Source organism: Rhamphochromis sp. 'chilingali', assembly GCF_963969265.1.
Source record: "Rhamphochromis sp. 'chilingali' genome assembly, chromosome: 9".
Classification (NCBI taxonomy): Eukaryota; Metazoa; Chordata; class Actinopteri; order Cichliformes; family Cichlidae; genus Rhamphochromis; species Rhamphochromis sp. 'chilingali'.
Window position 1 is genome coordinate 29,754,279 of NC_137936.1, and position 27,909 is coordinate 29,782,187.

At 40.2% G+C, this 27,909-nt stretch overlaps 2 protein-coding genes and 1 long non-coding RNA gene across 6 annotated transcripts in view; 2 read left to right on the forward strand and 1 right to left on the reverse strand.

Moving 5' to 3' along the window:
- The window catches only part of fer1l4 (fer-1 like family member 4), a 30,396-nt gene extending 26,287 nt beyond the window's left edge, over positions 1–4,109 (forward strand). Inside the window, exons 41-48 of the mRNA XM_080891717.1 lie at positions 1–155; positions 473–654; positions 736–920; positions 1,056–1,173; positions 2,041–2,164; positions 2,458–2,762; positions 2,983–3,083; positions 3,682–4,109. Coding sequence (XP_080747843.1) covers positions 1–155; positions 473–654; positions 736–920; positions 1,056–1,173; positions 2,041–2,164; positions 2,458–2,762; positions 2,983–3,083; positions 3,682–3,862 — 1,351 coding nt within the window. The 3' untranslated portion in view covers positions 3,863–4,109. The remainder of the gene's footprint in view (positions 156–472; positions 655–735; positions 921–1,055; positions 1,174–2,040; positions 2,165–2,457; positions 2,763–2,982; positions 3,084–3,681) is intronic.
- Positions 27–7,712, reverse strand: LOC308402688. Its single transcript, XR_013972793.1, has 6 exons — positions 7,578–7,712; positions 3,490–3,741; positions 2,410–2,620; positions 1,000–1,068; positions 815–908; positions 27–149 (listed from the first exon to the last, which is right to left on the reverse strand). It is a non-coding gene; the product is annotated as an uncharacterized lncRNA (long non-coding RNA).
- unm_sa1614 (un-named sa1614) lies at positions 7,062–27,629 on the forward strand. Of its 4 annotated transcripts, XM_080891719.1 has the most exons (29): positions 7,062–7,520; positions 7,707–7,882; positions 11,426–11,498; positions 11,575–11,720; positions 12,319–12,393; positions 12,620–12,669; positions 12,788–12,917; positions 13,011–13,096; positions 13,186–13,261; positions 13,725–13,805; positions 13,902–13,999; positions 15,116–15,185; positions 15,309–15,396; positions 15,560–15,608; positions 15,992–16,164; positions 17,369–17,502; positions 18,257–18,348; positions 18,433–18,619; positions 18,796–18,881; positions 18,984–19,099; positions 21,578–21,645; positions 22,404–22,511; positions 22,920–23,202; positions 23,310–23,477; positions 23,580–23,643; positions 24,378–24,421; positions 25,045–25,199; positions 25,629–25,754; positions 26,377–27,629. In XM_080891719.1, the coding sequence occupies exons 2-29, from the start codon at positions 7,757–7,759 to the stop codon at positions 26,449–26,451; spliced, it is 3,027 nt and encodes a 1,008-aa protein (XP_080747845.1). In that variant the 5' UTR covers positions 7,062–7,520; positions 7,707–7,756; the 3' UTR covers positions 26,452–27,629. The 4 variants fall into 4 exon arrangements, 3 of the variants coding, with proteins under 3 accessions (XP_080747845.1, XP_080747844.1, XP_080747846.1); XR_013972792.1 differs by having other exon boundaries at positions 7,062–7,882; positions 25,629–25,894; XM_080891718.1 differs by having other exon boundaries at positions 7,062–7,882.
- The last annotated feature ends 280 nt before the right edge of the window (positions 27,630–27,909 follow it).

Genomic DNA, 27,909 nt, shown 5'->3' on the forward strand with positions numbered 1-27,909 from the left:
TGATGGTTACAATATGTGGCGGGATGCAAAGAAGCCGTCAACTATCTTAAATGAGCACTGCAGGAAGTACGGCATCCCGTCTCCTGAGTACAGGCCATCTGAAGTCAAAGTCCTCAACAAGATTTTCAAAGTACCACCAGACGCGATACCTGAAGGTAAGACGGAAAGAAAAGGAGAGACAGGTAGGTTGCGATTCAGCTAGATCTAAATAGACTTTAGTACTAAGTGAAGCAGTGCTTACTCTGAAGCCAAAGTAAACAGTGCATAATTGTACATCTGTAAATGAATCATAATATACAGTACAACATCATATTGTTCCATCTAGCAGCTCTGAAACTGCACCATAATCATTTTTCATACTTTATTTCTGCTGCTCGTCTCATACAGCAGCCTCCAGCTCTCATAACACTAATAATAGTAATGGTAATAACAGCTCTAACAACACTGCTGCTGCCACTGTTATTGTTATTAGACCTGCTGAAGAAGAACCAGCGGTCTCCAGAGGAGGAGGCAGAGATACAGGAGCATGCAGCCCTGAGTGTGCTGCACCGCTGGGGTGAAATGAACGAATTCATTGCTGGAGTTGTTGCTCTGGTACCTGAGCACGTGGAAATCCGGTCTCTGATGAACCAGGACAATCCTGGACTGCCACAGGTAACCATACCACAGCAGTAAGGACAACACACTGCTACAGGTGCAAATAAGTATATTCAGCTGTGTGTGTGTGTGTTGCAGGGCTATCTTCATATGTGGGTGGACATGTTTCCCACTGACATCCCAGCTCCGCCCCCCATTGACATAAAGCCCCGCCTACCTGAACAATACGAGCTGCGTGTGATCATCTGGAACACTGATGATGTGTTTCTGGATGATGTGAACCCGTTCACAGGCGACCCGTCCTCTGACATCTATGTGAAAGGGTTAGACACGCGCGCACACACACACACTCTCTCTAACTTGGTCTGCACAGTCATCATGCCTACATCTTGATGGGCTTACCTCTGTGTTCCTGCTTAGCCTTTAGGGATCATTGTTGTGTTGTATTCCCTGTGCAGCTGGATAAAAGGACTGGAAGGAGACAAGCAGGAAACCGATGTTCACTTCAACTCTCTGACTGGAGAAGGAAACTTTAACTGGAGATTTGTTTTCCGCTTTGACTACCTTCCTACTGAGGTACACACATATTTTGGTGATGTCTGGACCTTTTAATGTCAATTAGCCTTTGCTCTTATGTCTCCAGGGCTACAACCAGATAACTAATAAGTCTATAAAAATGTTAAAAATATCATCCTTGAATCTTTACATAAAGTAGAAAAGCAGAAAACTCCTTTTTCAGAATCAGTAAACATAAGTAAATGCGCTCTTTCTCTGGAGATGAATCATCTTGACTCTTATGTTCTTTCCTTTGGTGCTGCCCAGAAAAGGCATTTTAGTTTAAAAAAATTATTAAAGTACAACTTCAGTTATTTATAAAGCCTGAAATTACAAAAATAGCCAGGATATTTGTTTTGTACGGTAAAGATCCATTAAGATGACATAACCAAAGTCACCAAGTATCCAAAATGTATGAGGAAGGACCTGGCAAGAGTGGGGAGGAAAAGCTCCCTTCTAACAAGAAGAAATCCCAGGGGAAGGCTGTCATCTGCTACGATGAGTTGGAGTGAGGGTAAAAAAAGAGATCAAAGAAGAGAAAAAACTACTAGACAGAGATGCTGATCTTCTTGTGGCTCTAGTGGATGCTAGCATGTCTCATAGTGAGCCTCAGTACTTAGTAGTATACTCTGCACCTTATGTACTTAGCTGTCTACCATGTAAATTTCAGGGGGTAGTGCCTTTGTGATCGCTTTTGTAAACTTCTGACCAGAAATATTACTGAGTTTCTCTATAGTTAAGACAGCAATTAAACAAACAACCAACAGTGTCACAATACATGAAATATGTGTTTCTATCTGTTAGTTATTTCACATAGTTTTCTAGAGGTACTAGAAAATGGCTGGAGACGTATCATGTTTGTTAAAAATGCATCTTCTCCTTCTGTAGAAAGAGGTGGTGTACAAGAAGAAGGAGTCCATCTTCTCTCTGGAGGAGTCAGAGTTTCGTCAGCCGGCTGTTCTGGCTCTGCAGGTCTGGGACTACGATCGCATCGCTGCCAATGACTTCCTGGGTGAGGCACACAGGCTTATCAACACTGTCAATTAGGAAATGCTTAATAGCCCTTAAAAGAATTATTAGACCACCACCCAGTGTATGGTTTATACCACAGCTGCCCTAAAGTAACAATCTTGGCAATTAACAAATGAATGTTTTTATGTTTCTGTAATAGTTATTTCAGCTTTATTCAACTCACGGCTGAGCTGTTATTTTTCCATCCACTGTTTAAAATGTGTCACAAGATTAAAGAGTCCTTACCTCCGACTCTTCCACCCAGTCATTCCTCTTTTATGCTTCATCTGCTAGGTGCAATAGAGTTGCGCCTCAGTGACATGGTGCGACCGGCAAAGTCATCCGGTAAGTGTACGATTTTGATGGCGAAGGATCGGGCCAGCCCTCGATTCTCGATCTTTCGTGCCAAGAAGATGAAGGGCTGGTGGCCCCTGACTCGTCCAAAGACCGCCGAGGACTTTGAGAGGGAGGAGAAGGAGAAGGAGGAAGCCAAAAAGAAGGGACGCAAAAAGAAAAAGAAGAACAAAGACAAGAGGAGCCAGTTGAGAGAGGAGGACATCCAGTACACTGACAGCATGGGCAACACTTTCCTGTTAATGGTACAAAAATCCATCTGAATCACTTCAGTTCAAGAAGCAGTAAAATATTTATTCAATTAAATTATAGAACATCTGTGTCTGTTGGCACAAGAAGAGAAATTTAAACAGAGTTTTGCAGCAGCAAAAGCTTTTTTCCCCACTTTTGGCCTTCTGGTCTTTGAGTTTATAATGGCAAATGAAGAAAATGAATTTTATTTAACACAAACTTGTCTCTATGAAGGGAAAAGTGGAGGCGGAGCTTCAGCTGGTGACATTGGAGCAGGCAGAGGCCAACCCTGTGGGTCGGGCACGCAAGGAGCCAGAGCCTCTGGACAAACCAAAGTACTGCGTGCACTACCACATGCACACTACAACTCTTTTCTTTTTTTCTTTTTTCAAGTTAATATATTTATACACTTGAATACTCTCTTATAAATGTCTTTAACTTCCTTTTCTTTCATCTCTAAATTTCCCTGATTAATGTAACTAAAACCATTTTCTTTTTTTTTTTTGATTGATCTCTTTAGTGGTTGCTACAGCAGCTCATTTGCCTCCATCCCCGCTATCTCCAGCATCTTCCTCTTTCCAGCTAATCCTCTGCATGTCCTCTTTTACTACTCCAAGAACCTTCTCTATAGTCTTCTTCTTTTCCTCCTGCTTGGCAGCTCCATATCGAGCATGCTTTATCAAGTATATCCACTCTCCCTCCTTTGCACATGTCCAAACCATCTCAGTCTTGTCTCTCTACCTTTGTCTCCAAACCGCTCAGCCTGATCTGTTTCTTTGATGTACTAATTTTGTAATCCTGTCGTTTCTGGTCACTAGCAGGGAAAGTTTATTTTGTGGTAAAACACTGATGTTTTGAATTTGGTGTGACCCAGCCTGTAGGCTTCCACAGCCCAGGTGTGAACACATAAACTGTCTTCTGTTGTCTCTCCAGTCGTCCCACCACCAGCTTCGCCTGGTTCGTCAACCCGATGAAGACCTTCGTCTTCCTCATCTGGAAGAAATACAAGAAGTATATCATTGCTCTGGTTATTATCACCATCCTCACGCTTTTCATCGTCCTCATTGTCTACACAATGCCACAGCAAATCAGCTCTCTCATCATCAAGGGGTAAAGAAATGGATGGCTGGTTGTTGACCTGACCTGGCCCAGCGTCCTTTTTATTCCTCACTTTTATGTACCTAATCTGTATAACAGGTGATTTAATGTATTTATCCTGACTGCACTACATAATCAAAGAGATGTTTTACGTTTGGATGAATCCATCCTCAGAGGAAATTAAATCTCTTTCCTCAGTTTGAAACCACACTGATCTTATTTACATGTATTTTATGAACTGTAAAACTTGCAGCAACCCGATGTAACAAATAAGTATGTATGTTAAAATAAAACACTTTTCTATTCATTGTAATACGTCTAATATTGTGTATTATGCATAGTTAGGTTTATATTGGTGTTATAATTGGAAGGTAAGTCAAATAAGTACATAACCTTCTGGCATTTAGCAGTGAAATCACAGACTGCAGACAGATGCAATGATCATACTCCATGAAATAGTTCCCATTCTTGCTGTGGGGCATATTTGAAGCCAATAAAGCTGCAAAAGTTCTTATTTTCCAGGGATTATATACCAATTAAAATAAATTATGAATACTAGAAGTTATTTTTGCAAATAGATCCACCTGGACACTGGGTTCTTAAATCTAAATATAGTGAAAGTTACTCCTATTTTCAAAGTTCTCGATCAGAGTATTTTCTCCATTGTCATTTTAGCTTTGATCATGAACGCAGATGGACCTGACTAAGAAACCGATAGAAGCCGCATGTAGCAACCTGTCATTCATATGGTGGTACCGCCCTTAAAGATACCCTGCATTACTGTCATGCTGGACACTGATAGGAACCCTCTTTTACAAAATGAACATGCATTCAGTGAGACAACAAACTGATCAGGAAAGGATTTAATAACAGCACGCATTCATGACACCAAGGATCTTTTACTTTTACATTTACTTCTATGTAACTCCTGCTTGCTGTCACAATTAACAGGTTTAAGGTCAGACCTGAAAGTTCCACCAAATGATCAAACGAAACCTGCAGAGTCCCAGTGAAGGAGATTAATTTTAATTAGCTTTTAATTCTATTCAATTTGGCAGTTTTTCTGGCTTCTTTTATGCACAAATTTGGTGTGCTAATTGTAGTGGGATCAGCGTCACACCAGCACTGAGAGCTATACGATTTCTCAGTAACTGAAAGACAAAGCAATTTGCACCAAAACAATCTGAATTGAATGTCAGCTACAACAGATTCCTTACATAACGGATGGTTCTATTTCTGTGCTGCATTAAGCAATCTGTTTATGTCAAAGACAATGGCACAGAGTATAATTGCTGCTACATCGGCATCCAGCATCTACTATACAAGTAATACATGCAATGTAGTCCTATATACACAGAACATACAGCATGCTATGTAATAGTGGTCTCATACATTAGGCCTTCTACATAACGTAATAGAAGAAAGAGATTTAAAGCTGCAATAATGCTGAAGGAAATCACCAACAGGAAAGTTAATTTCGTGAATGTTAGTGTATTTGGGTTGCGCTGTAAACTTTTGACTTTGATAAATTTTTAAGTGTATCTGCCACTTCCTGTTTTTGCTCCTGGCAGATCACCCAAATAAGGTAAAAAAAAACAAACATAAAAGCTGAATCTGCAGTTCAGGAATTTAATACGTGGTTCTCCAGATATTTTTCCAAAATATTTGACTCCATAGACAGCTAAGACAACGTGGTAAGGATTTGTCAGTGCTGATTTCTGATCTCTGCTTAAGTAATTTCTCTATGTTCTGTCATTGTGCCTGTTAACAGCTATCACAGCAGAAAATTCAAGTTTTTTAATTCTGTAGAAAGGTGAGAAACAACATAATTATGAAGTGAGATGCCACGTCTCTACTCACTGTGGTTATGCAGAATTAAAACCACAGTTTCTTCCCTTCGCAAATAAGTTGTGAAATTAGATTAACTCATTCAAAATTAATTGGCTGGGATTTGAACTGCAGGGACAGAAATAAGGCTGCCTCTGTGTAGAAGTTCTTGCACTGAAGTTATAGAGCACACATTATTTCTGTCATAACGACACATTTAGTCTGGTGTAGGAGAACTTTGCTACATCTTCCTTTAAAAAGATGTACTGTTTTCTAGCTTGACTATTATATTTTCTTGGAAAAAGGCTCAATATCACACCTAACTTTAACAGTGGGACATTTTATTATCTCATATCTAAAACAGGCATCAAAGAACTTTGGATGTTTCCTTGTTTGTTAGGGGTATTTAAGTAATACGCTGCAGTCAGCTGTCAGACTTCATTCTTATCTTCTGTCAGAACAACAGGAAGTTGGAAGTAGCTTGTTTATAGCGGTTTGCTCTGATTGTTTCCCCTAAAACTATGATAATGATGGTTGATGCCAAGACAAACTTTGGCTTTTTGCCTCAGACACTACAAAGGAAATTATGTCAGAAGATGAATAAGAGGCTCAGTCGATACGAATAATTGGTAGTTCACGTTAGTGAACTGAGGCGACCGTGTAAAGAGTGCACAACAAGAAAGACCGATAAAGTCAAACAGAAAACTTCAAGTTATTGCTGCTAAATTATGGGTCGTACTTAGTTTTTCACAGAACTGGAGCGAGTCCAATGGACCTTAACTTTTAACATGCCTGTATATACCCTATGGATCCACTAGTGCAACAGATCCAATATCAGCAGATACCAACATCTGTCTGATAACATTATATCAGCGAATAAGATGACATTTACTTACGTCATTAGACAACAACTGAACCGTGGTGTCGCATCGGTTTTTCACTGGCTAAATGCTCAAAAAACGTGAAGTTCTTCGAATTATTTTTAGAAAGATTTTTGGGTTGGTTTGCTAAAGAAGAAAATAAAAATAAAACTATCAACCCAGAATTAAATTAATATATATATATGCATGAAGTCTTTGGATAGGTATTAGCCGCTTACATGCTGGTCCTAATTAAGCCTGCCGGCTGAAACCAATTTAATTTATTTGGGTTTTTTTGAAAACGAGTCGAAAAAAGCACAAACAGGGATTTTCAGATTGTGGGGTCTTTGAGTAGCTAATCCTGTTTTCATGGTTCCTTTTCTTTTGAAACTAACTTTAAAATGGCCGTTTGTGGAAATGTAACTCCGGTTGAGTGATTTAAGCGAACAACGAGAGGACGCAGGTGTAACGAGCTGAGGTTTATTTGGAGGAGCGTGCGTTTCACACTCCTCCCGGTCAGCAGTGCGCGCGGCCGCGACAGAGGGCTCCGCCGCTGTACACCGTGAACGCGCCTCTCCATGCGGTTTAAATAAAGGAGCAAAAGCAGGAAAAGAAATATCTGTGACGAGAAGACATGAAGCTGCGGCTGAAGCCGACAGCAGAAGCCGCTTTTATTGTCTCATCTGAGCCCGGAACCGGTGCTCGGTGGGTCCGGTTCTCCTCTCCTCTCCTCCGCTCTTTGTCAGCGGGTTCACACACTGACCACACACGGGCGGGTTTGCTGGTTTTCTCTCAATGAAGACGCTCTATCGGAGACCGACTCGATCTTAGGACGTCAGTGAACCGGCGGCGTTTTAATCTTTTGGTTGTTTCGTGCAGAGAGGCTGGTGGGCTTTCATCTGCTGCTGGGTTTAACCACCTTTGTTTGGAGAAAAGAAGCTGATGCTGCGGTTCACTCACACTGACGGAGGAGGAATCACCCAGCAGGTCTTTAATTACCCATTTCTTTTTTTAAATCAGCCAGTTGATGCTAGTTTCTCTTACCGGGACTGTGGGAGTCTGGACGTACCACTGATGGGCTCGTTTCAGCTGTATTTTTAATTTTTGTGTGTTGTTGGTGACTCTACGTTGCGCTTGGTGTCCTCGGTCTTTTGTGTGGAACTGGTCTTTCAGTTCCGGACTGTCCTGGTTCTCTCCCGGTCCTTACCGGCCTCAGGAGCACAATGCCGGAGTGTGTGTCGGTATCAGAGTTCGTCCAGGAGGTTCAGGAGGACTGGAACTCTCCCACTACCTCCTCTTTCACCTCCAAGATGATCAGCTGCAGGAACACAGTCTACCTGCTGGAGGAGGTCAGTACTGACAGAGGAGGGGTAGCAGGTAGTGGTAGCAGTCTGAAGATGCTTATCGTGCAGATTCAACAGGACGGGTGTAGGCTACCTGATGAATGAGATTATCCGTACACGGTAAATTGATTATTTGGCTTCTAGCCTACATTCATGGCCGGACCTAAGTGCTCAGGGTCCCCGGGGAAAATGAGCAGCTGTGGCCCCCAATCAATCCTTCATACCAACCCCTCTTTGTGTGAAATGTACAGTTTTTCCTTTTAACCCTGTCTCCTACAAATGACAACATTTTTATATTATTTGCATGTGATTAACAAATCACAAAGGCCTTTGCACATTAATTGTTTATACATACTTACTATAGATGATAAATGCCTGCAAGCATGAAACAGTTTATTCCTTATAAAATTCTTCTTGGTACAAAAAAAATGTAACCGATTTAAATTTGTCTCCTTGTGAAGCACAGCACAGCCTTTCTGCTGTGTTTAGATGGTTCCCTTTTAGTCCTGCTTTGACTAATGCATTTTAAAACCTCAAACTTGCAAAGAGAGCAAGTATCAACTTGTGTGTCAAAGTGTAACAGCCTTTATATCGACGATCATCGCTGTGAAGAGAGTTGGGTCAAAGAACTACGACACAGAGTGTGCGACCAGGAGTGTGCAGGTCAATTTCTTTGTGATTCATGAGGTTATGCACTATGAATTTATTGCCATTGACGGTTTCCATTAACTAACGATGACCCCTGGCGCTTAGCGTTGTTGGCTTTTCAGCTTGCTATTCACAATTTCATTTAAATGTCTGTGCTACTTATCCCAACCTTTTGACACAAACATAGACTCACCACACTCTTGTTAAACAGGCTAATCCACATTATAACACACAGTTCTGATGGTTGGACTGTTTTACCTCGATATGTCTTTTAACATTTGTTTAGTCACAGGTCTGACGACATTATGGTTTATAAATATTATCCATTGAGCGGCTCCAGAACTCTCGCTGCTGTGTGGATGTTTCATTATTTTCACTAAATTTCAGAGCCATTTATGAAAGAAGTTGCAGAAAATGTTACCTCTATATAATGCTATTGCAAGAAGCTTTTGACTGTCATGACTGGGTTTCATGACATTGACTACCAGCTCAACACTTGGTTCTATAGGAGTACAAGGCAGGCCTCATACAGTTTGTATGCCCACACCTCCTTCACCACCACCACTGCCTCCAGCTGTTTTCAAGGATCACACTGAAGCATTCCCAAACCAAATGAGATGCACAAATCTCCAGGAAGGCATCCTGGTCAAATTGCCCAAACCCCTTCAGCTGTTTTATTTTAACAGCAGTGTTTGAGCTTGTCGCCATTATATCGAGATCAAAGCCGCTGTAGACAAAAGCTGTGTAAACTGGGCAGTGTTTTGACAGGTGACAATCATTTTTACTAGTTCAGATATATTCTTAGTTACTGCGTACAGAAAAAGTAATGCATTCGTGTATTACTGTACTTTGAGGAAAGTATCAGATTCCTTATCAAAAAGCAATTCACTCAACTGTTTGCTAAATTCGTGCATTGTTTTTAATGACTATACTAGAGCTACATCTTCCATGTTTTACTTATTAATCAAAAACATGAATCTTCTTATTTACTGTCAATCGCCCTTCGAGCTATCATGCTTATTGGTGAAGAAATGTGATCATTTCTGTTAGACAAATGCTTCAGTCACTGAAGTCCAGCTTTTGTACTTCATTCACAATCAAAGTGTTGCTGTCACTTTGAGTTTTTGGAGGAAGACACAGAATCATGCTATGCAAAATTTGTCAAAACACAAGGGGTGCAAATGGTTCTTTAAATCAGCAGATTGGTAGCATGGCTAATTAGCACAAAGCTGTTCCTTAACTACTACTCATCTTATATTTGCAGACATGTTGTTTACAGCCTTTCAGAACATCCTTGAATTGAAACAAAAAGCAGACTGTATCTCACTACGAAGTTTGACTAAAATAACATTCTGCAGTAACAGCAGTTTCTTTTCCATTTGTCTGCCACGACTTTCATATCACCCTTATAGTTTGCAGTGTGCTTGCAGGATTTCAGAAGGAAACGCGGAACAAAATCATGAAATGTTTACATCCGAGTTTTGTCTAAACCTCCCTTTGCATGCATATTTGCAAACATTTTGGACCCTTCATCCGAAGACTCAATGGACTGAAGCCCTTTAAATATTTACATATACAGAAGTAATTTCTTAATGTTAAAGTGATTAGGTCTAAAGTTAGAACATTTTATAATCTACTAAAGGTCTTAAACAGTTTGTAAATTTGCTCTGCTACTGTGTGAGGTCTGAGAGCTTGAATGGGGATGCCCCTCAAGCCAGCAGGCAGCGCAATTCCCTCAACAGTGGAGCTACTGACCCCGAGCCTGGCCTCAAAAACACTGCCCTTCTGCCCCAAACATGTACCCCCAACAGTGTTGGCATATGTTACCATGGCAACAGATTAATCATTCACAGCTATGGTTATTTGATGATAAGAGAAGGGGCCAGAGGGATAATTACGTAAAGGATGTTCTAGCTTGCACACTGGTACTGCATTCAAAGGAGGCTGAAAAACTGTAAATTACAGATTTAATTTTATAATTTCTAATTATTTATAAATTTTTTTTAGAATAAACACCCATATGGTGGCATACCACCTGTTTATAGTGACATTTATTTCATGTGTGCAAAGTTTTAAAGCCACGAATAATAAGCAACATATAGACAGTCCAAGCTTGTCCAAAGATAAATTCCCAACAGGCAAAGATAAATGTTATTTCACTGTTTGACAATAAAGTAGAGCATATTAATAATGCTATGAATACCCCAAAATCTGCTGCAGATAGGGTCATTTGTTTAGTTCCTGTCATATTTTTTTGCATAATTATCACTTTTCTTTAATTTTAATGGCATTTATGTCAACATCTAGGTCATAAGGACACCTTTGAAAGTTGAATGTGAAAAAATCAAGCAAACCCTGAAGCTGTTTAAATGTAATTAAATGATAAAATTTGAAATTTGTGGTGGTTTATTGACGTAACACAGTATTTTCAACCCTAACATTTCCAACTGCAATAATAACAACCATCAATCATCATTTCCACACTCAAGTTGTAGTGTCAAAAAAAAAGTACTTAATAATCAATAAGAAGCAGCAGCGCATGAAAACTGGCAGCCTCCATTAGATATGTGGTCTGACACATTCAGAAATAATCATGTAGAAATAGTTATACAAACTATTAACCTGTTAATAACTGCTGAAGGTAAAAAATTAACATCTTCTCAGAATGGGGAGAAGAGCTTCACTGTGGAGTTTCATGTGGAGATTTTTAGTGATCAGACGATGGTTCTCACACAGGAACGTTGCTGCCATCAAGCGATGTCATCAAGTTTGTCCTCTGTGTGTATGTTGAGTCAGCAGGTGAATTACTACCACCTCCCCTTCATGCACATGTACACACACATGCACACACTGCAGGTCCACACACTCTTTATTAATGTGTGTATGGTTTGTTTTTTTCAGGTTCTGGACAGCGACAGGTTGGTGCTACAGAAGATGAAGAAAGCTGCAAAAGCCAAATACACATCAGGTCAAGGTACACACCCCAAAATATACACGCACACATGCACATCCCCGTATTGTTCCCTTTACTAACAGCATTTCTGTGTCAGAACACGTGTCTCATTTGGAGCAGTACATTAACGCGATGGAGAAGCTGTCGGTCAACTGTCACTCAAACGGAGAGACGGAGGTTGGCTCCGCCTTCTGCCGCCTGGCGGACTTTTCCAAAGAGCTCCTCTCTCCCATGAAAAACCTGGTGAGTGATAGCAACAAAACACCTCCAGCTGATGAGTTTCTACTTAAAAATCTGTAACTTCAGTTTGAAAAAACCCTTAAAATGAGTCTTTGCTCTAGTTTGAAAATATCTGCCTCCTTCCTTTACAGAAAGCCCCATGTCGAGGAGCGCATAATGAGTTCATTTGCAAAATGACTGACTGACTAGCATCAGCTACATGATTAAATACAGACTTTTTGGTTCTATGTTATGACGAGTGCATTTTATTATCATTTATTGTCCAGTTATTCTGGGGTTTGAAAATGAGGTACTCATATTTTGATTGCTTTATTTAAATCCGCTGTGTTGGTGTACAGAAGCAACATTACTGTCACTGTCCGATTAAGGACCTAACTTAAGACCAAACTGTAGTTCTAATTACTATACATCTGGACGGCAGTAGACCGTAGTGAGCTCGTGACACAATCCTTGTGTCATATGGTTTTGTGCTCTCTGTCAAAGTCATAATCACCTAAACTGTCTTAATGTTTTTCATGTTAAGCAGTTCATAGTGTTACCCATGATGGCTTTGAGCAGTATGTGTTTTCCCTTTAGATAATTTATGTTTCTCTGTGTTCAGCTAAAGAGCATGCTCCACAACATCAACTTCTTCTTGGACTCTCTGGTTAAAGGAGACCTGAGGGAGGTGAAGGGGGTGAGGACATTCATCTTTGCTTAGTGCATTCATACCACCTAAATAACTCGTATGAACTATAACAGTCACGAGCCTCTGGCCAGTGTTTCTGTCAACATTTCACCAGAGTTCAGTCAAAAAAAATGAATCTTTGTAGTCTTTTTTTTACTGTTTAGCCTCAGGATGCTGCTGCTTGTGTTCAGTAAGGTAAATAATTCTAATTCCAGTTTCCTTCTGTGTCTCCTAGGATCTGAAAAAGCCTTTTGAAAGAGCGTGGAGGGATTATGAGAGCAGATTGTGAGTGACACTGAATTAACTTATGTTTATTTGCTAATATCTAAGACTGGAAACTTTAATACGTTTGTATTAGGGGCAGGAAGATTTTTAAATTAAAGTCTTGAAACTGTGTGTGCAGTAAACAGGTGGAGAAGGAGAAGAGGGAGTTAGCTCGGCAGTATGGGATGGTGAGGAGTGAGGTGAGCGGAGGAGAGATCGCGGAGGAGCTGGAGAAGGAGAGACGCTCCTTCCAACTGAGCATGTGTGAGGTCAGTGACTCTTCCCCTTCATTTCCATTCTTATTTATTTTATTTTTTAAATGTGCAGCTTTCCTTCAATCGCTTCTTGTCTTTTTCCCTCAGTATCTAATTAGGGTCAATGAGATAAAGACGAAGCGAGGAGTCGACCTTCTGCAGAACCTCATCAAACACTACCATAGCCACAACAAGTAGGAGCTCACACAAACACAGCTTTGGCAAAGCTACATACAGTAAACTGGAATGGTTCGATTTACTACATCTTTATGTTTGTGTTCAGTTTCCTGCAAGAGTGTGTTTCCACCACTCAGAGGCTGAAGCAGTACATGGATGAGCTCAACGGAGTCCTGACCACGGTACAGGAAGCGCTAACAGCAGCAACACTAGCAGCAGCCTTTAAGTGCGGCTGGCAGATTGTTAATGATTTGCACAGAGATTAAAATCAAGTCATTTACTTTAAAAAAAATTATTATTATGAAGAATACAACATACAGAATAGAGACATTACATGAAGTAAGAAATTAAGTGATTTACTCTCTTTTTGACTTTCCTTTTGGAGCCAGCCTTGAGGAACTATACTTTGCCGCTTGGTTGTGCCCTGTCTCTGCAGTCACATGATCAAAACTCATCCATTCATACAGTAACTGATCAGCTCCAGCTCTCTACATATGTAATATACCATGAGAAGTAAACTCGTGATGATTTACTCCAAAACTAAAAATGGAAATTTGCTGAGTGAGATTTGGACGGTGTAAGCGCGGCAGCAGCATGTGATCCTGGATTAGCTGAGCTCTGCAGGTGAGCTGTTTGTGTGTGCAGGTGAAGCAACGTCAGGATGAGGAGAAGAGACAGCTGTGCACACTCAGAGATCAGCTGAGGCCGGTCGTCCACACGGAGCAGGTCAGAGACACAGACACATATGTGCGCTATTTTGCTGTTTGGACATGCAAAATAATGAATGTGTGTCTGCACGTGTGTGTGTGTGTGCGCGTGTAGGACTCTTTGCCTAAGCAGGTGTACAATATGCATCAGCTGCTGGGAGACAAACAGTACGGGACGGAGAGAACAGGATTCCTCTACAAGAAGAGTGACGGGTAAACACACAACATAAAATAACCTGCACGCCTTTTTAAACATTCACAAAGCAGTGCAATTAAGTTAAATGCCTCAATTACTCTTAATGTGCAAACTGCATTGGTAGTACTGATTTTTTTTCAATTGCAGTATTTTAAAGAAATCATTTAAATTTTAAAAACAAACGGTACCAAAGCGTTGATAAAATAGGGCAACTCATATAAACAATGTTAAATAGTTAAAAGTATCTTCACCTTGACCGACATTTGTTCCTCGACATTAATAACGCATTTAGAAAAATGTATCTGACTTGTGCTCTTAATGGAGTGTCCTTAAGCTTTTTGGTGCTACTGACTGTTTGAATTTGAATAGTTCTTGGACCACTTAACCAACATCAGCCTGCAGCCGTTGGTTTAATGTTGTTATATAATCATGGTCATTGCATCATCTCCTTTTAAAGGCTTGTGTCTCATAGCTTAAGGCACTCTTTTATTCTCACTGTTCTTTCTAATATTGTGGTGTCTTTACCCTACAAAATGAAGTGCCTTGAGGCAGCTGTTGTGAACTGGCGATATAGATATTGAACTGACAAGGAGCGACATTGCACATGTGCTGGATTCGTACTTATATTTGTGTGTGTGGATTATGGAATGGCAAGAAACCGGCCTTTGTAATTTGTTCCCTCCAGACTGGTCGATGTTTTCCAAAATATTTATGTTGGATGGGGGAAGATGCTGCATTTATTGTGAAAATCAGGGAACAGATCTCTCTGTGTGCACCTACAGACTGTATATAAAACATGGCTGTAGATTTCGGGTTTGAAAGGAGGTTTAAAGGGAGAGTACCTGAAACTTATGCTTTTCTAAGGCCTCAGTTACACATGTGACTGGTTGGCAACCCACTGGAGACCAAAGTATGCTAGGGAAAATGTGTATTCCCTGACAGTTACTAATTTGCTGTAGACAAGTATGTGTTTCAAGCAAATGAAGGGCTACTCTGGCAATCTGCTAATCACCAAAACTATAGGGTGGTCTTCCTTATTGATAAGTTGCTACAGAGCGAGGGCACTAAGACACTTGGTGATAGTCAGCGCTATTAGGATCACTAAAAGGACTAAAACTGTGTTTGTGTTACAGGTTGAGGAAAATGTGGCAGAAGAGGAAATGTTCAGTTCACAACTGTTACCTGACCATCGCGCATGCTACTGTGAGTGCATGTGTATAAATGTATAAAGAGATAAAAACATCAGGAAAAATCTGTTTGGCTTAGTTCTCTTTGCTGTCTATGTTTTAACTGAATCTTATCAGCAGCGTTCTTTCTGCTTTTCAGCCGAACAAACCTCCCACCAGACTCAACCTGCTCACATGTCAGGTTAAACCCAGCGTGGAGGATAAGAAATGCTTTGACCTTATCTCTCGTAAGTGTCACTAAATGCTATTCTACATGTACACTGAAGTCGTACATAATTTAACACAAGATAAAAACTGCATGCATCCAAATATAAATTTAAATGCATGTAATCAGTATTATGTACTGTATAAATACGTCTCTGTAAGCATAAGATACACCTTTTCCTGCAGATAATCGGACCTACCACTTCCTGGCTGAAGATGAAGCTGAGTGTGTGGCGTAAGTAAAACTTTCTTCGGGCAGGTTGTTAACGGGCCACTCTGCTAAGTTTACACGTACAGTATGAGTTATGTTTCTGCAGGTCTTGGGCAGTATGATTGCACATGTGACACTAGACACTAAACATTACAAGTCTGAAAATGTTTAGTTAGACAGAAGGGGAGTTTCCTTTGCTGCTCCACAAACTTTGCACCTAAAGAAGTGAGATGCATGTCTCTTGAAACGCTGTCTGAGAGAGGTTGGACTGAGATGTCAGCGGCCGTGTGTGTGTTTTTAATATAGTAATGGTGGTAAATTGTCGGACTACTCTTTTCTTGTGGTGCTCACATCATCTTGGGTCTAAAAATGAGAACACATTATTAAGAAGTGTTGTTTGTTTTCAGCTGGATGTCAGTGCTCACTAACAGCAAGCAGGAGGCTCTGAGTATGGCTCTGGACGGGGGGAGAAAAGGAGGAGGAGGGAGTGAGAGCAGCATGGAGGATCTGACCCGAGCCATCACCGATGACATCAAACGGATGCCGGGAAACAACAGCTGCTGTGACTGTGGCGCACCAGGTAATCAAACCAATAAAGTACACTAGATGTTATGCCGAAGAGATTACTGATTTAATTGTGTCATATTTAATCAAGCAAATAATTGAAAGATTATTTTGTGGCAAATAAGACAGTTGAATGAATAGCTTAGTTTAATTCCAAGCGTGTATTTAATATTTATCTGCTAAATGTTATATAATTTCTTATTAGCAGTCTGTATTTCTACAATCAGGTGGTTTGTGCCAAGGTAGGCTTTTAATGTGGAAAAAATCTCTCTCGCTAAATGAAAATAAAACTGAAGTTGTCATTTTTGGCAGCTTTGTCAATAATCACATCGATGGCACTCTGGGCCCCCTTTCCTCCTCCTGTAAAACACATGTAAAAAACCTCGGTGTCTACATTGATGATTGTTTTAAATTGAATAAGCAGGTGAGTGCAGTAGTCCAGTCCTGCTTCTTTTTTTTTTTTTCCTGCTTCTTTCAGTTTAGACAGCTAGCCAAGGTAACACCATACCTCCCGGCTAATGTCTTTGAACGTGCCATTCACCGTTTCCTTGCTTGCAGATTGGACTACTGCAATTCATAGTATTTTGGTCTCGACCAGGCCTCCATTCATTGTCTTCAGATGGTCAAAAATGCAGCTGCTCGCCTGCTAACTGGTACCAACCGGAGAGAGCATATAACCCCAGTTTTAGCTTCTCTACACTGGCTTCCTGTCTCCTACAGGATCCAATTTAAACTTTTACTTTTTGTTTTTAAGTCACCTAATGCCCGAGCCCCTCCTTCTCTGTCTGAGCTCCTCTCTGCTTATGCTCCATGAAAAACCATGAGGTCAAGCTCAAAATTAATGCTGTCCATCCCACGGACTTATCTCAAATCTCATGGCGATAGAGCCTTCTCTGTGGCAGGTCCCAGACTCTGGAATAGTCTCCCCCTAAATATTAGATCTGCACAAACACTTGATCGATTTAAATCACTACTAAAGACACGTTTCTATGCCCTGGCTTTTAACACACTATGGCCCAAGCATTTTGGTCTTATTTCAAATAGTTTTAGTTATTATTTTAATTCTTTTATTGTCCTATTATTGTTATTATTGTATTACATTGTTGCTTTTTAATGCCATTTTTACATTGTTAAGCACTTTGTGCAGCATCTTCTATCTGGAAATGTGCTATATAAATAAATTTGACCTTGACCTTTGACCTTGACCTCTCTTACTGTAGATCCTGGGTGGCTGTCTACAAACCTGGGTATCCTGACCTGTATTGAGTGTTCAGGCATCCACAGGGAAATGGGGGTCCACGTCTCCAGGATCCAGTCTCTGAGCCTGGACAGTCTGGGAACCTCAGACCTGCTGGTAGGTCAGACCTGTTAGCTAATGAGCTTATCAGTCATGCTTTCCAGGTGTAACTGGGTTCACGTCTGAAATGCTACTGTGCAGGGCATTTACATGTGCTCAGCTGAGAACTGTCATTAGCATGTGTCATAGTTTCAGTTAGCTTTGTGAACAGTTATCAAAGACATTTGTAGAGATAAACTCTCAGGTAGTTTCAACGTTTAGAGTCTTTTTTTTCCTGCTGTGCATTTCCATTGCTTTGCAGCTGGATCTTTACTATTTCAGTGCAGTGTGGTTTATTCTGACATATGTAATGTTAGAAAATATTTAACTAAATGTCAAACTTGGTTATTTAATGTTAATTCAGAGAAGAGATTTATATCCATGCAAGACATAATAAGTTCCAATTCTCAGTCAGCAGTGACCTCTGACAAACTGAAAAAGATTGTAACGTTACATCTCGATGCATTCTCAATCATCCAGGTAAGTAAATCCCCAAAAGTTGATTCTGTTCATCTGGGCGTAGCGTTTTCAGTGGGAGAAACGTTTCGTCACTCATCCAAATTACTACTTCAGTCATGACTGAAACTAGCCATGAGTACCGTTCACACAGAGTTGGGAGAGAGTCCCCCAACTAATCCAATCTAGCTTATTCTGAGGTTAAAAATCATGATGATTCTTATTCTTGATACAATACCCACTGAATGGGTATTACATGGCCCTCATGTTGTTTGCCCTTGACTGTGAGCTCTCTCTCTCTCTCTGTATCTCCCAGTTGGCCAGGAATGTCGGTAATTCTGGTTTTAACGAAATACTGGAAGCCAACCTGCTGAGTCCGTCACTGAAGCCCTCTCAACACAGCCACATGTAAGAGACGAACACAGGTGCACACACTCAAAGGAAATATTTCACACTCTAACAAATCTGATGTTGTATATTTTTGACGTGCAGGCCGGAGCGTAAAGACTTCATCCTGTCAAAGTATCAAGATGTTAACTTTGTGAGGCGGAGTCATAGCTCTACTTCGGCGCTGCGACTTCGTCTGCAGGAGGCAACCAAGAGCTGCGATATCTACACTCTGATCCAGCTGTACGCTCAGAGGGCAGAGCTGAGCCAGCCACTGCACGCACACATACAGGTAGCTAAACATACTTGATACAGGCACACTGATGTGCATGTTGGATTGCACGCACACACATACAGATATAAAAAACCCCAGGTATAATCAGCTACACACGCACAGCTACATTAAGATGCATGGTATTAATAATCTGGGAACAACATAATCTCAAGAGATTGTTTTCTTGCCATCAGGAGAAAGGAGAGACAGCGCTCCATTTAGCTGTCCTACTGGCTGACAGGACATCACTGCACATCCTGGACTTCCTGGCTCAGAACTGGTCAGTCTGCTATGGAAACCTTTGTTACACCTCAGTGTGTGTGTGTGTGTGTGTGTGTACCTTTGTGTTTACCTGCATGTTTTTCTTTTTCTTTTTTGTCAGCTCTAATGTTGATACACAGACATCAGCGGGAAACACGGCGTTGCACTACAGCTGTCTACACAACAAGACCGACTGTGTGAAGCTGTTGCTGAGAGCCAGAGCCAACACACACATCAGTAATACACACACACACACACACACACACACACTTGTATAATGTATCTGTCAGAGCTCTCATTTATCAGTTGAGCATCAACTGTGTGTAGAGGTTATTTAATGTCATTCTGATAAAGCATATGAGAAAAATGTCAGACTCTTCACATCCAAAATAATCCGAGTTCACCAGGATTACTGTCCCAAAGATAAAACACTCTTTATTTCAAACAACCACATCATCCAGAGGTTCACAGTAAGGATCGCAAAGACAAACTAAAGATAACCTGAAACAGAAGATCAGTGTCTGTAGAGTTGTAGGTCTTCAGCCTCACTCTCCATGTAGAGTCACCTGCCTTCTGCGCCCATGCCCATCGACTCCAGCCAATAGATGAGGCCCAATAAAAAAACAACAACACAGGAGGACTGTCAGACAATAAGTAAAACGCACAGTTTTTAGGTTTTTACTAGGGGTGCAACGATACACAAAATTCACGGTTCGGTTCGGTTCGATACTTTGGTGTCACGGTTCGATATTTTTTCGATACAAAAAAAAAATGTTCATGCCTTTTTAATTTGTCATTTATTAAAATTATAAATATATATTTTAACACAAAAGTACAGCTTTTAAATTTAACCCTAACCCTTGTGCGTGTTGTTTTTTTAGCTCGTCATATTGCAGCCACAGAAATTCTTTTGTCCATGAAACCATAAAGCTGCACTTTCTTTTTGCCTTATAGTCTGATTTGTCATAACTTCTCCGTTTTGTGGTAAGCTTTTCTTTGGCTGTCACTTCTTCACCCTGACCTGTCTTATTTGGCTCAGCAGAACTAAAATATATATCTGTCTGTGAAGGTTCTCAATCATCCAGGTCATCGTAGTGAAATATATATCCTGCCGCACTCACATAAGCTCAGCGATTCTCTGCGCGATCAACCTCTCACATGTTTAAGCTGCGGGAGATTTCACTTGTCATGTTTGCATAGTAAGCTAACAATTAATAAGACGATGTCAGAGGAATTGGTGCACAAATTATCATCACTCACAGATCAGTGCTGTCGCTCTCTATACACAGTTCGCGCGATTGCAAAGTGAAAGCAAAAAAACAAGCGCAAATTCAAACACGATTTCAATATGTCACATATTGACAGTGGCTCACCCAATGACATAATTACCCAGCTACATTTCTGAAAGAATGCAAAAGCATTGACATATATTTTTCCTTCCTACAATAGCCCGACAGGCAGGGCAGAGATAGCCCCGGGACGTCGGGCTAGCGATATTGCGAGCCCTGTATCTGATTGAGGAATCACTCATCTTTGGAAAAGAGAGTTTATTACAGAGAAATTTCTCTTTCCAAAATAAAAGCTATACTATCCGCTTCTTCTGGGCTATATTCTCAGCAGCATATTAAACATATCAGGTCTCCATAAGGAGAATCCTGTGCTAACAGCTGTCTAAATGACTCGGCTAAAGTTTGTAGCATGCATGCTTGTTGTTTTTGTCTTTGCACTAGGATGATGTCGGTGTAAATGTGCAGTCATATTCGTTGTGTTCCCACTAGTGCTTTCAGGTTAATCTCGTTGAAATAACCTTAACGCCACAACACGGCAAATCTCCGTTAACGAGCTACCCTATACAGAGGGGCTAGACGGCCAACACGTTAACGAGCTAACTGCGCTAACACACTAGCTCCCACCCATGTAATTGAGCATTGCATGGCACATCCAACATACTGTTTTACTTTAGTCCATGACTCGCTTACCTTCAGGGTCATACGTCACATGAAAACCAAAATAATTCCAAACGCCAGATCTGAATGAGGGTGGGGAGGTCCACTTCTGTCTCGCTAGCTTGCCCTGCGCTCTTCCTTCTGACCATGCTGTCTGTGTTGGTGCTCAGTGAATCTGCGTTCGACTACTCCGCCTAGGCTGCACTCTCGAGCCTAGGCGGAGTAGTCAAATGCAGATTCACTGAGCGCTCAACACAGACAGCATCGTCAGAAGGAAAGTTGATAAAATAAATTACAAATTTTGTATTGTTCTTTTTTTTTTTCTCCCCTTTGGTTTTCTTTCTTTCTCTCCCCCTCTTTCTTTCATTCTTTCCCCCTGTCCTATCCCACAGTCATGTCTGTCCCGTTTGCAACTGAAAATAAAATAAATTCATAATTATAATAAAGGTCAATCAAATGGACCAATATGATGATCCACTTAAAATAAATCCTCTTGGCATCTTTCTTGGCCTCAAGACAACAATTCTGATGGCTATAGATCCAAACGGGACACAAAAAAAAAAAAATTGAAAAAAAAAATTGAAAAAAATTGTATTGTTCGATACATATGCGTACCGAACCGAAAGCACTGTATCGAACGGTTCAATATCGATACGAATATCGTTGCACCCCTAGTTTTTACATGTAGAATATTTTTGGTGACTTGGATAAACTGATGATATTTGGTAATTATTTCATTATTAATTAATATCTTAACCGTTTATTTCAGAGAACGAGTTAGGAGAAACCGCTCTGGATGTGAGCCGCAGGTTGAAGCACACCCATTGTGAGGCACTGGTGAGGTCATCGCTCTGATTACAGATTCACATCAGACTGTCTGATAAATCAGTAACCACCTGTTATACTGTGTTATCACCATATTTGACCAAGATGCCAGAGGACTAAATTACTAGTTTTTTAATTTTTAAAAAATGTATTTAGCAAGATAAATGATGGTCTGTTACTATAATTAACTGCACAGCAATGCATCTTATATCTTTAAAAAGGCGTCAAACATGGTGAAAGCCCCAGTTTAGTGAGTCATATAAGTGGAGGTCAAAGCTAGCAGACTATCTTGTCTATAGTGAGCTTAAGTCACCTACCTGTTAATTTTAGTCTGTGTTTTAACTTGATTTTGTATTGCTGTTGTAGCACTTAATATTTTTACTCTGTTGCAGTGGTTTGTGACTGTTTGCCTGTGAAACGGTACTTACTTGCTTACCTGTTAACCAAAAGGCGTTGATAAAGTTTCACATTGAACACCTGTGTAGTTTTTATAAAAGAGCAAAACAGATACAGAGCTGAAACTAATTATTTTAGCAGGTTGTAAACAAGTGAATTTCTGTTGTAAAATCTGGCATTTTAAAGGCAGTCTATAGAGAGGCACCTAGTTTTTGGACCTATCCTCAACTGACCATCTTTTACTCTCAGCATAGATTGTTAAGCAGCATGCAGTCAAATACTGCTCAAACCTGATAGGTCAGTAGCTCCTAAAGCCTTGTCCCTTGTCTTTGAAGGTGATCCTCATTTACAAATATTTTACTGTGTGTGTGCAGTTGCAGAAAGCCCAGTCCAACCAGTTTGACCATCACGTCCATGTGGAGTACGAGTGGAGGATTCGTCATGACGACCTGTACGACAGTGATGATGACTTTGATGACAAGGTAACCATGGCAACTGACAGGCTGCTGAGTTGAGATTTTTACAAAAAAATGTCCTCAGAGTAATTTAAATGATGTCACTGCCTTTTCTTCATGTTCTGCTTTCATATATAAGTATAAGGGGGATATGTTACTTGTATTTATGATTTACTCTACTCTGCTATCGGAGTTTTGCACAGTTCACAATTTGAAATAATCCTTATTTTATTGGGTTATGGTGCAGCCCATTGGTTTGTACTCTGTTTGAAATAAACATGTTTGGCTCCCTTCCTCGTTAGAGTAAAAGTCTTTGTGCATAAAATCTGCAGTTTAGTCATGATGCTCATAATGAGTTTTAAGCTATCGATCTTTATAAATTGTTCACTGCTTTCTCTCTGCTAACGTCTTCATGTGCTTCACCCTCTGTTTCAGAATGGTCCGTTGAAAAAGGAGCGCTCCACTTCCTCCTCATCCTCTTCTTTCACCCCCTCCTTCTCCTTCTCCTCCCGTCCCTTCAGCTTCAGTCAGTCCAACTCCTCCTGTGTCACGTTGTCCTCCTCTGGAACACCCGGAGGACCAGCTGGAGGCCTTCTCAGTGTGGGGAGGAGACTCGCCATGGCTATGGAGCTTCACAGCCATCCCGCTGGCTCCGTCCCCAGCCCACCACCTCCTCCTCCATCCTCTCCTGCGCCCCCGCTGCCTCCCAGGGTCAAAGGTCAGCTTATATAAACATTTTTTAAATGTTTTATCTGGTTCAACGTCTTTCTCTGGCTTTACCTGCTGCCTGAATGAAAAACCTCAATGCTCTCTTTTGGCTTTCAGCTCCCAATGTTCCTCCTCCTCCACCTCCGTCTGGAGGAGATGGTATGGGGGAGGAAGAAGAGGGAGAGGGTGAGGTATTCTTTCCCCTGACAGGAAATAGAAGGATTACCCCTCCCTCTCCAATCGCCGTCCGACACAAGCGGAGCTGCTCTGAGTCCAGTAAGCACAGTAATATCTGAGAAACACACTGTAATTAATCAGTCAGAAGGATACTGTGTTATTAACTGTGTGTGTGTGTGTGTGTGTGTGTGTGTGTGTGTGTGTGTGTAGATTATGGGTTGCCAGCCAGTCCCAGGATATACAGTGGTCCAGACTCCTCCTTCAGGAAGTGTGTGTGAGTATCCACAGCACTGCATCGAGCACATCCAGGAAAAATCTGTCTCATGACCAGTGTTGTGATCATCATTGGTGCAATAGCTGCTGCATTGATGATCACAACACCGGTTGTGTCTCTTTATTATTTTGTAAAAGTGTGTTGTTGTTTTTTTTGTTTTTTGTATGAATACAAACTCCAGGAGCACTACAGGAGTTTGTATGTACAGTCCAGTGTTCTAAAATGGTCCACTGAATTTTGTGTTTTTGTATCCTAGCTTTAAAAAAAAAAAAAAGAAGCTAAAATTTAACCTTTGCTGATGAAGCTTATAATTGGATGTGCGATGAAGGGATGTCTCACAGACCGAGGTGCTATTCTGCTCATGTTGTTGTTCAGAATTCAAACCCGTAGAACAAAGTTTTAAGCAAAATAGAAACAAATTAATTTTAGGAGAGATCCTAAAATTTGAATTTGTTCAAAATCTGTCAGAGTAAATTTATTGGGACAGACAGCAGATATGAATATTGTTGGTTTATTATTTCATACATGATTGTAAAAGAATTAAAGAGGACATAAAAGGTTAAAGCTGGAACTTTATTCTTAAACAAAGTGAAGCAGTTTCTACCTAGATAAATTGAGGTTGTACTGACCTCTGGTGGATAGGAGGTGAAATACAGGTCAGTGTGATGAGCTTCAAAACACCACAGACAATAACACGGACTCCTTCTCTTCCCTGTCTGTCTCTGTTTTTCCAGTCCAGCTTCTCCTCTCAGCTCACTGACTGAACGATCTGACAGAGGTACTTCCTGTCCCAAAACGTCTTCTGAGACCTGAGTCTGTTTTACGTATCAAGAGTCTGTTAAATCCATTATGCCTATCTGTGATAAATGTTTACAGACAGCGTGCACCTACAGTCTTTAACCAGAGAGCAGAAGAGCAGACAAAATCTGAGGATACATTTTGGCTTCTATGAGTTTACACTGACTTCTATGATGGTTTTTTTTTTTTTTATTTATTTATTTTTATTAAAACAAAATTTATCTGCAGTTTTAGTGAAAATTCCAAAATCTTATCTGAGGATTTGCTGCTTTTTCTTATTTACAGCACATGTGTTGCTTGTGACTGTTCCAAAAAAATGGTTATTTTATCTGACAAAGAAGTGAATTGAATTTAGAGATTAATATTCACATTATTTAATATATGCAAACATGTATTACTTTACATGCACAAAAACGCATTATTTTTTTTAAAAATAATTTAATTTAGTCATTTCAGGTCATTTAAAACTTAATTATGACTAATTAATAATGCATTTTAATGATTATTTTTTCTCTATTATGAAATTGTAAAATATATATTTAATGTAATTATTGTCCCTGTATGAACGAGAATGTACTTAAAACCTGAATCTTTCTGTCTGAGGTTTTCGGAGGGCGGACAGTGAAAGTGGCTCCTCCCATTTCCAGATCCTCAACAGTAAGGCACCAATAAATGGCTCTCCATCCAATCAGCGCTCTCAGAGCTTTGAAAGTGAAAGCAGAGGCTCCGCCCCTCAACCACTTCCTCGTAGATCACTGGTGAGATTTTTGAAAATATTTAACGTCCCATCAACCTTGCAGTGTTTTAATGTTAGGAAGAAAAAAAAATCACAATCCAGTTGCTTCCGCAACACGTTTGCCATCATCTTTCAATGCTGTGATTACAGCCATTGCCCAACTCTCTGTGAATAGTACTCATGGTCTTTGATCAGTGGTCATGACAATTTGCATAGTAATGATCAAGAAATCCTTAATAGTAAAGGGGTATAATTCAAATAATTTGTGTGCAGGTACAGTAGTTATGCAAGCAAAAGGTACAAAGAATGAGCATAAAATGAAAGAAGTGAATCGATATCATATTTGGACAACAGAGGAACAAATTCCAATTGGCAGTACAATGAAATTATAATTGCTACACTGTGATACATGAGCAATAATGTTACACCTGATTTGGTATGTATCAATTAGCCTCGAGGAGCATCCAGTCGTCGGGTTCAGGCGCTGTATGACTGCCAGGCCGACCACCATGACGAGCTGAGCTTTTCTGAGGGCCAGGTGCTGGTGGTCCTGGGACAGGAGGACAATGATTGGTGGGTAGGTATCAGTATCACCAACCCGACCTCTCATTAGAGCCTCGGCCGGCGGGTTGGAGAAAGTCTCACAGTGTGACCTCATCTGTCCTCTGAACTTAAGTCTGTACTTCAGCTGAAACATATGCCCAGAGGCCTGTTCTGGTAAGGAGAATTTAAAGCTTATAGGATAAACTTTGGGTTTAGCTGGATTTTCACTGCTAACAAAGGTGGTTCAGTTCTTGCTAGGATACTCTAACCTGTGCCAGAGCAGCTTATATTAGTCATCAGCATGTATGAAATCAAACTGCTATTAACTAATTCTCTGGAAAAAATGGCATCACCATTTGTGAAAGTGCTCTTGAACCTCAGTAGCTTTTATAGATCATCTTTCTATGATGAGCATTAAAAAGAAATATAGATTTTTTTAAAGTATACGTTTTACTGTTGATATTACCTTTGCTTAAAAAGTTACCAGGGCTCAAAATCAAATCTTTACCCCTCCTTTAGAATAAAAAAAAAAAAAAGTACATAATACGAAGGCAAAATTTTGCAGTGATCCACTCAAGTGGCTCTCACTCTTCAAACCTCTGTTTGACTACATGTCCAGTGAACATTAAGGTAAACATCTCTCTCTCTCTGTGTAGCATGGTTACATAGAGGAAGAACCAGACCAGAGAGGGTTGTTTCCGTCCTCATTCGTCCAGCCGCTGTCTGACTGATGTGAAACCAGAACTGGGCTGACCTCAGACCAGCACAAATCCAGATCACCGCAGAGCTCTGGAGAACCAAACCACATCAGAACACCTGATCTGCAGATGGACCAGGTCAGATGTTCAGAGGCTTCAAATGTTCATGGTCCTGACACGGTTGTCACAGCAACCGGTGTTCCTCATGCCTTCAGTTACCATGGAAACATTATGGATGACCTTCAGTAAAGACAACACATTATTTTTATGTGGCTCCAGTTAGGTCAGGAAAAAAAACAATGAGACAGCCTCGGACAGACCAAACAGCCAGCACTCGAGGCTGCTGTAGCCCGGACTTTATTTATTTACTCAAAAAGCAAAAAAAAATTTAAGCACAAAGGGCAAATCACAAGAAACAGCAATCCCCTGGATTTTTATTCTGAAGGTAATCTGGGCCTCATTTTCTTTTGATTTTATTATAATTTATTTATGTTTTCTGAATTTGTGGCTAGCCAAAACACACAAGCTACTGCTGCCACATTTTAGGTTTCGATAGACCCGGACTCAGGCCATATTATTGATCAGATCTGTTGGTTACAGCTGCTTACCCGGATAGCACAAAACACTCTGCGATGCCAAGGACCAAAGCTCTAAAGTGAGATATGAAAGGTGGACTTCATGGGAGACTCGCATTTCCTTCCAGTTGCCTTCGATGTCCCAAGATATCACATCGCCTCAGTGAACACAGCAGTGTGTTGCTGCCACGTTTGCAAAATGAATTTACTCAGTGCTCAAGTCTCAAAACTTCTCATTATAATGAGTTACTTCTGTCGTGATTAAATAATTCTGTTTTAAGAAGAACCGTTGTATTAACATTATAACCAGGGATGGAAAGTTTTATAATTATTATTTTATTTGGCTATTTGAGAAAAATAAGACCTAAAATTCAATCTCAGTAAAAGTACTGAGTTATTTTAGACATAGTTAAACTTAAGAAACAATTAAAAAAAAAAAAGAAGCTTATGTAATATACATATATACTCAAGTAATGGCATCAAGCACAAAAGTAAAGCACAAAAATAGACAAACTTGGTACTTTAAGACAGTAGAATTTAATCATTGTGCATAACCTGCATGTGTTGGATATGACTTTAAGAGAAAACACAAATCTTCTTAATGTATGTTCAATAATAATAATAATAATAATAATAATAATAATAATAATAATAATAATAATAATAATAATTGGATAAGAGTTTTTAATGTTACATGTTTTATTTTCCCATTAATCGTTTGTGTAATTCTTTTATTAGGTCCGTAATAGTGAGCTAAGCACCGGAACTTCATATAGCACATTTTGTATGATTTGTGTAAAACTTTTAGTAAAATATAAAATAAGTTCTACTGAGGCACCATGTTATGTGGTACATTTAATGAGGCAAAAACACAAAACAAAAAGGGAATTGTATACTGGACATCCTAGCATAATGT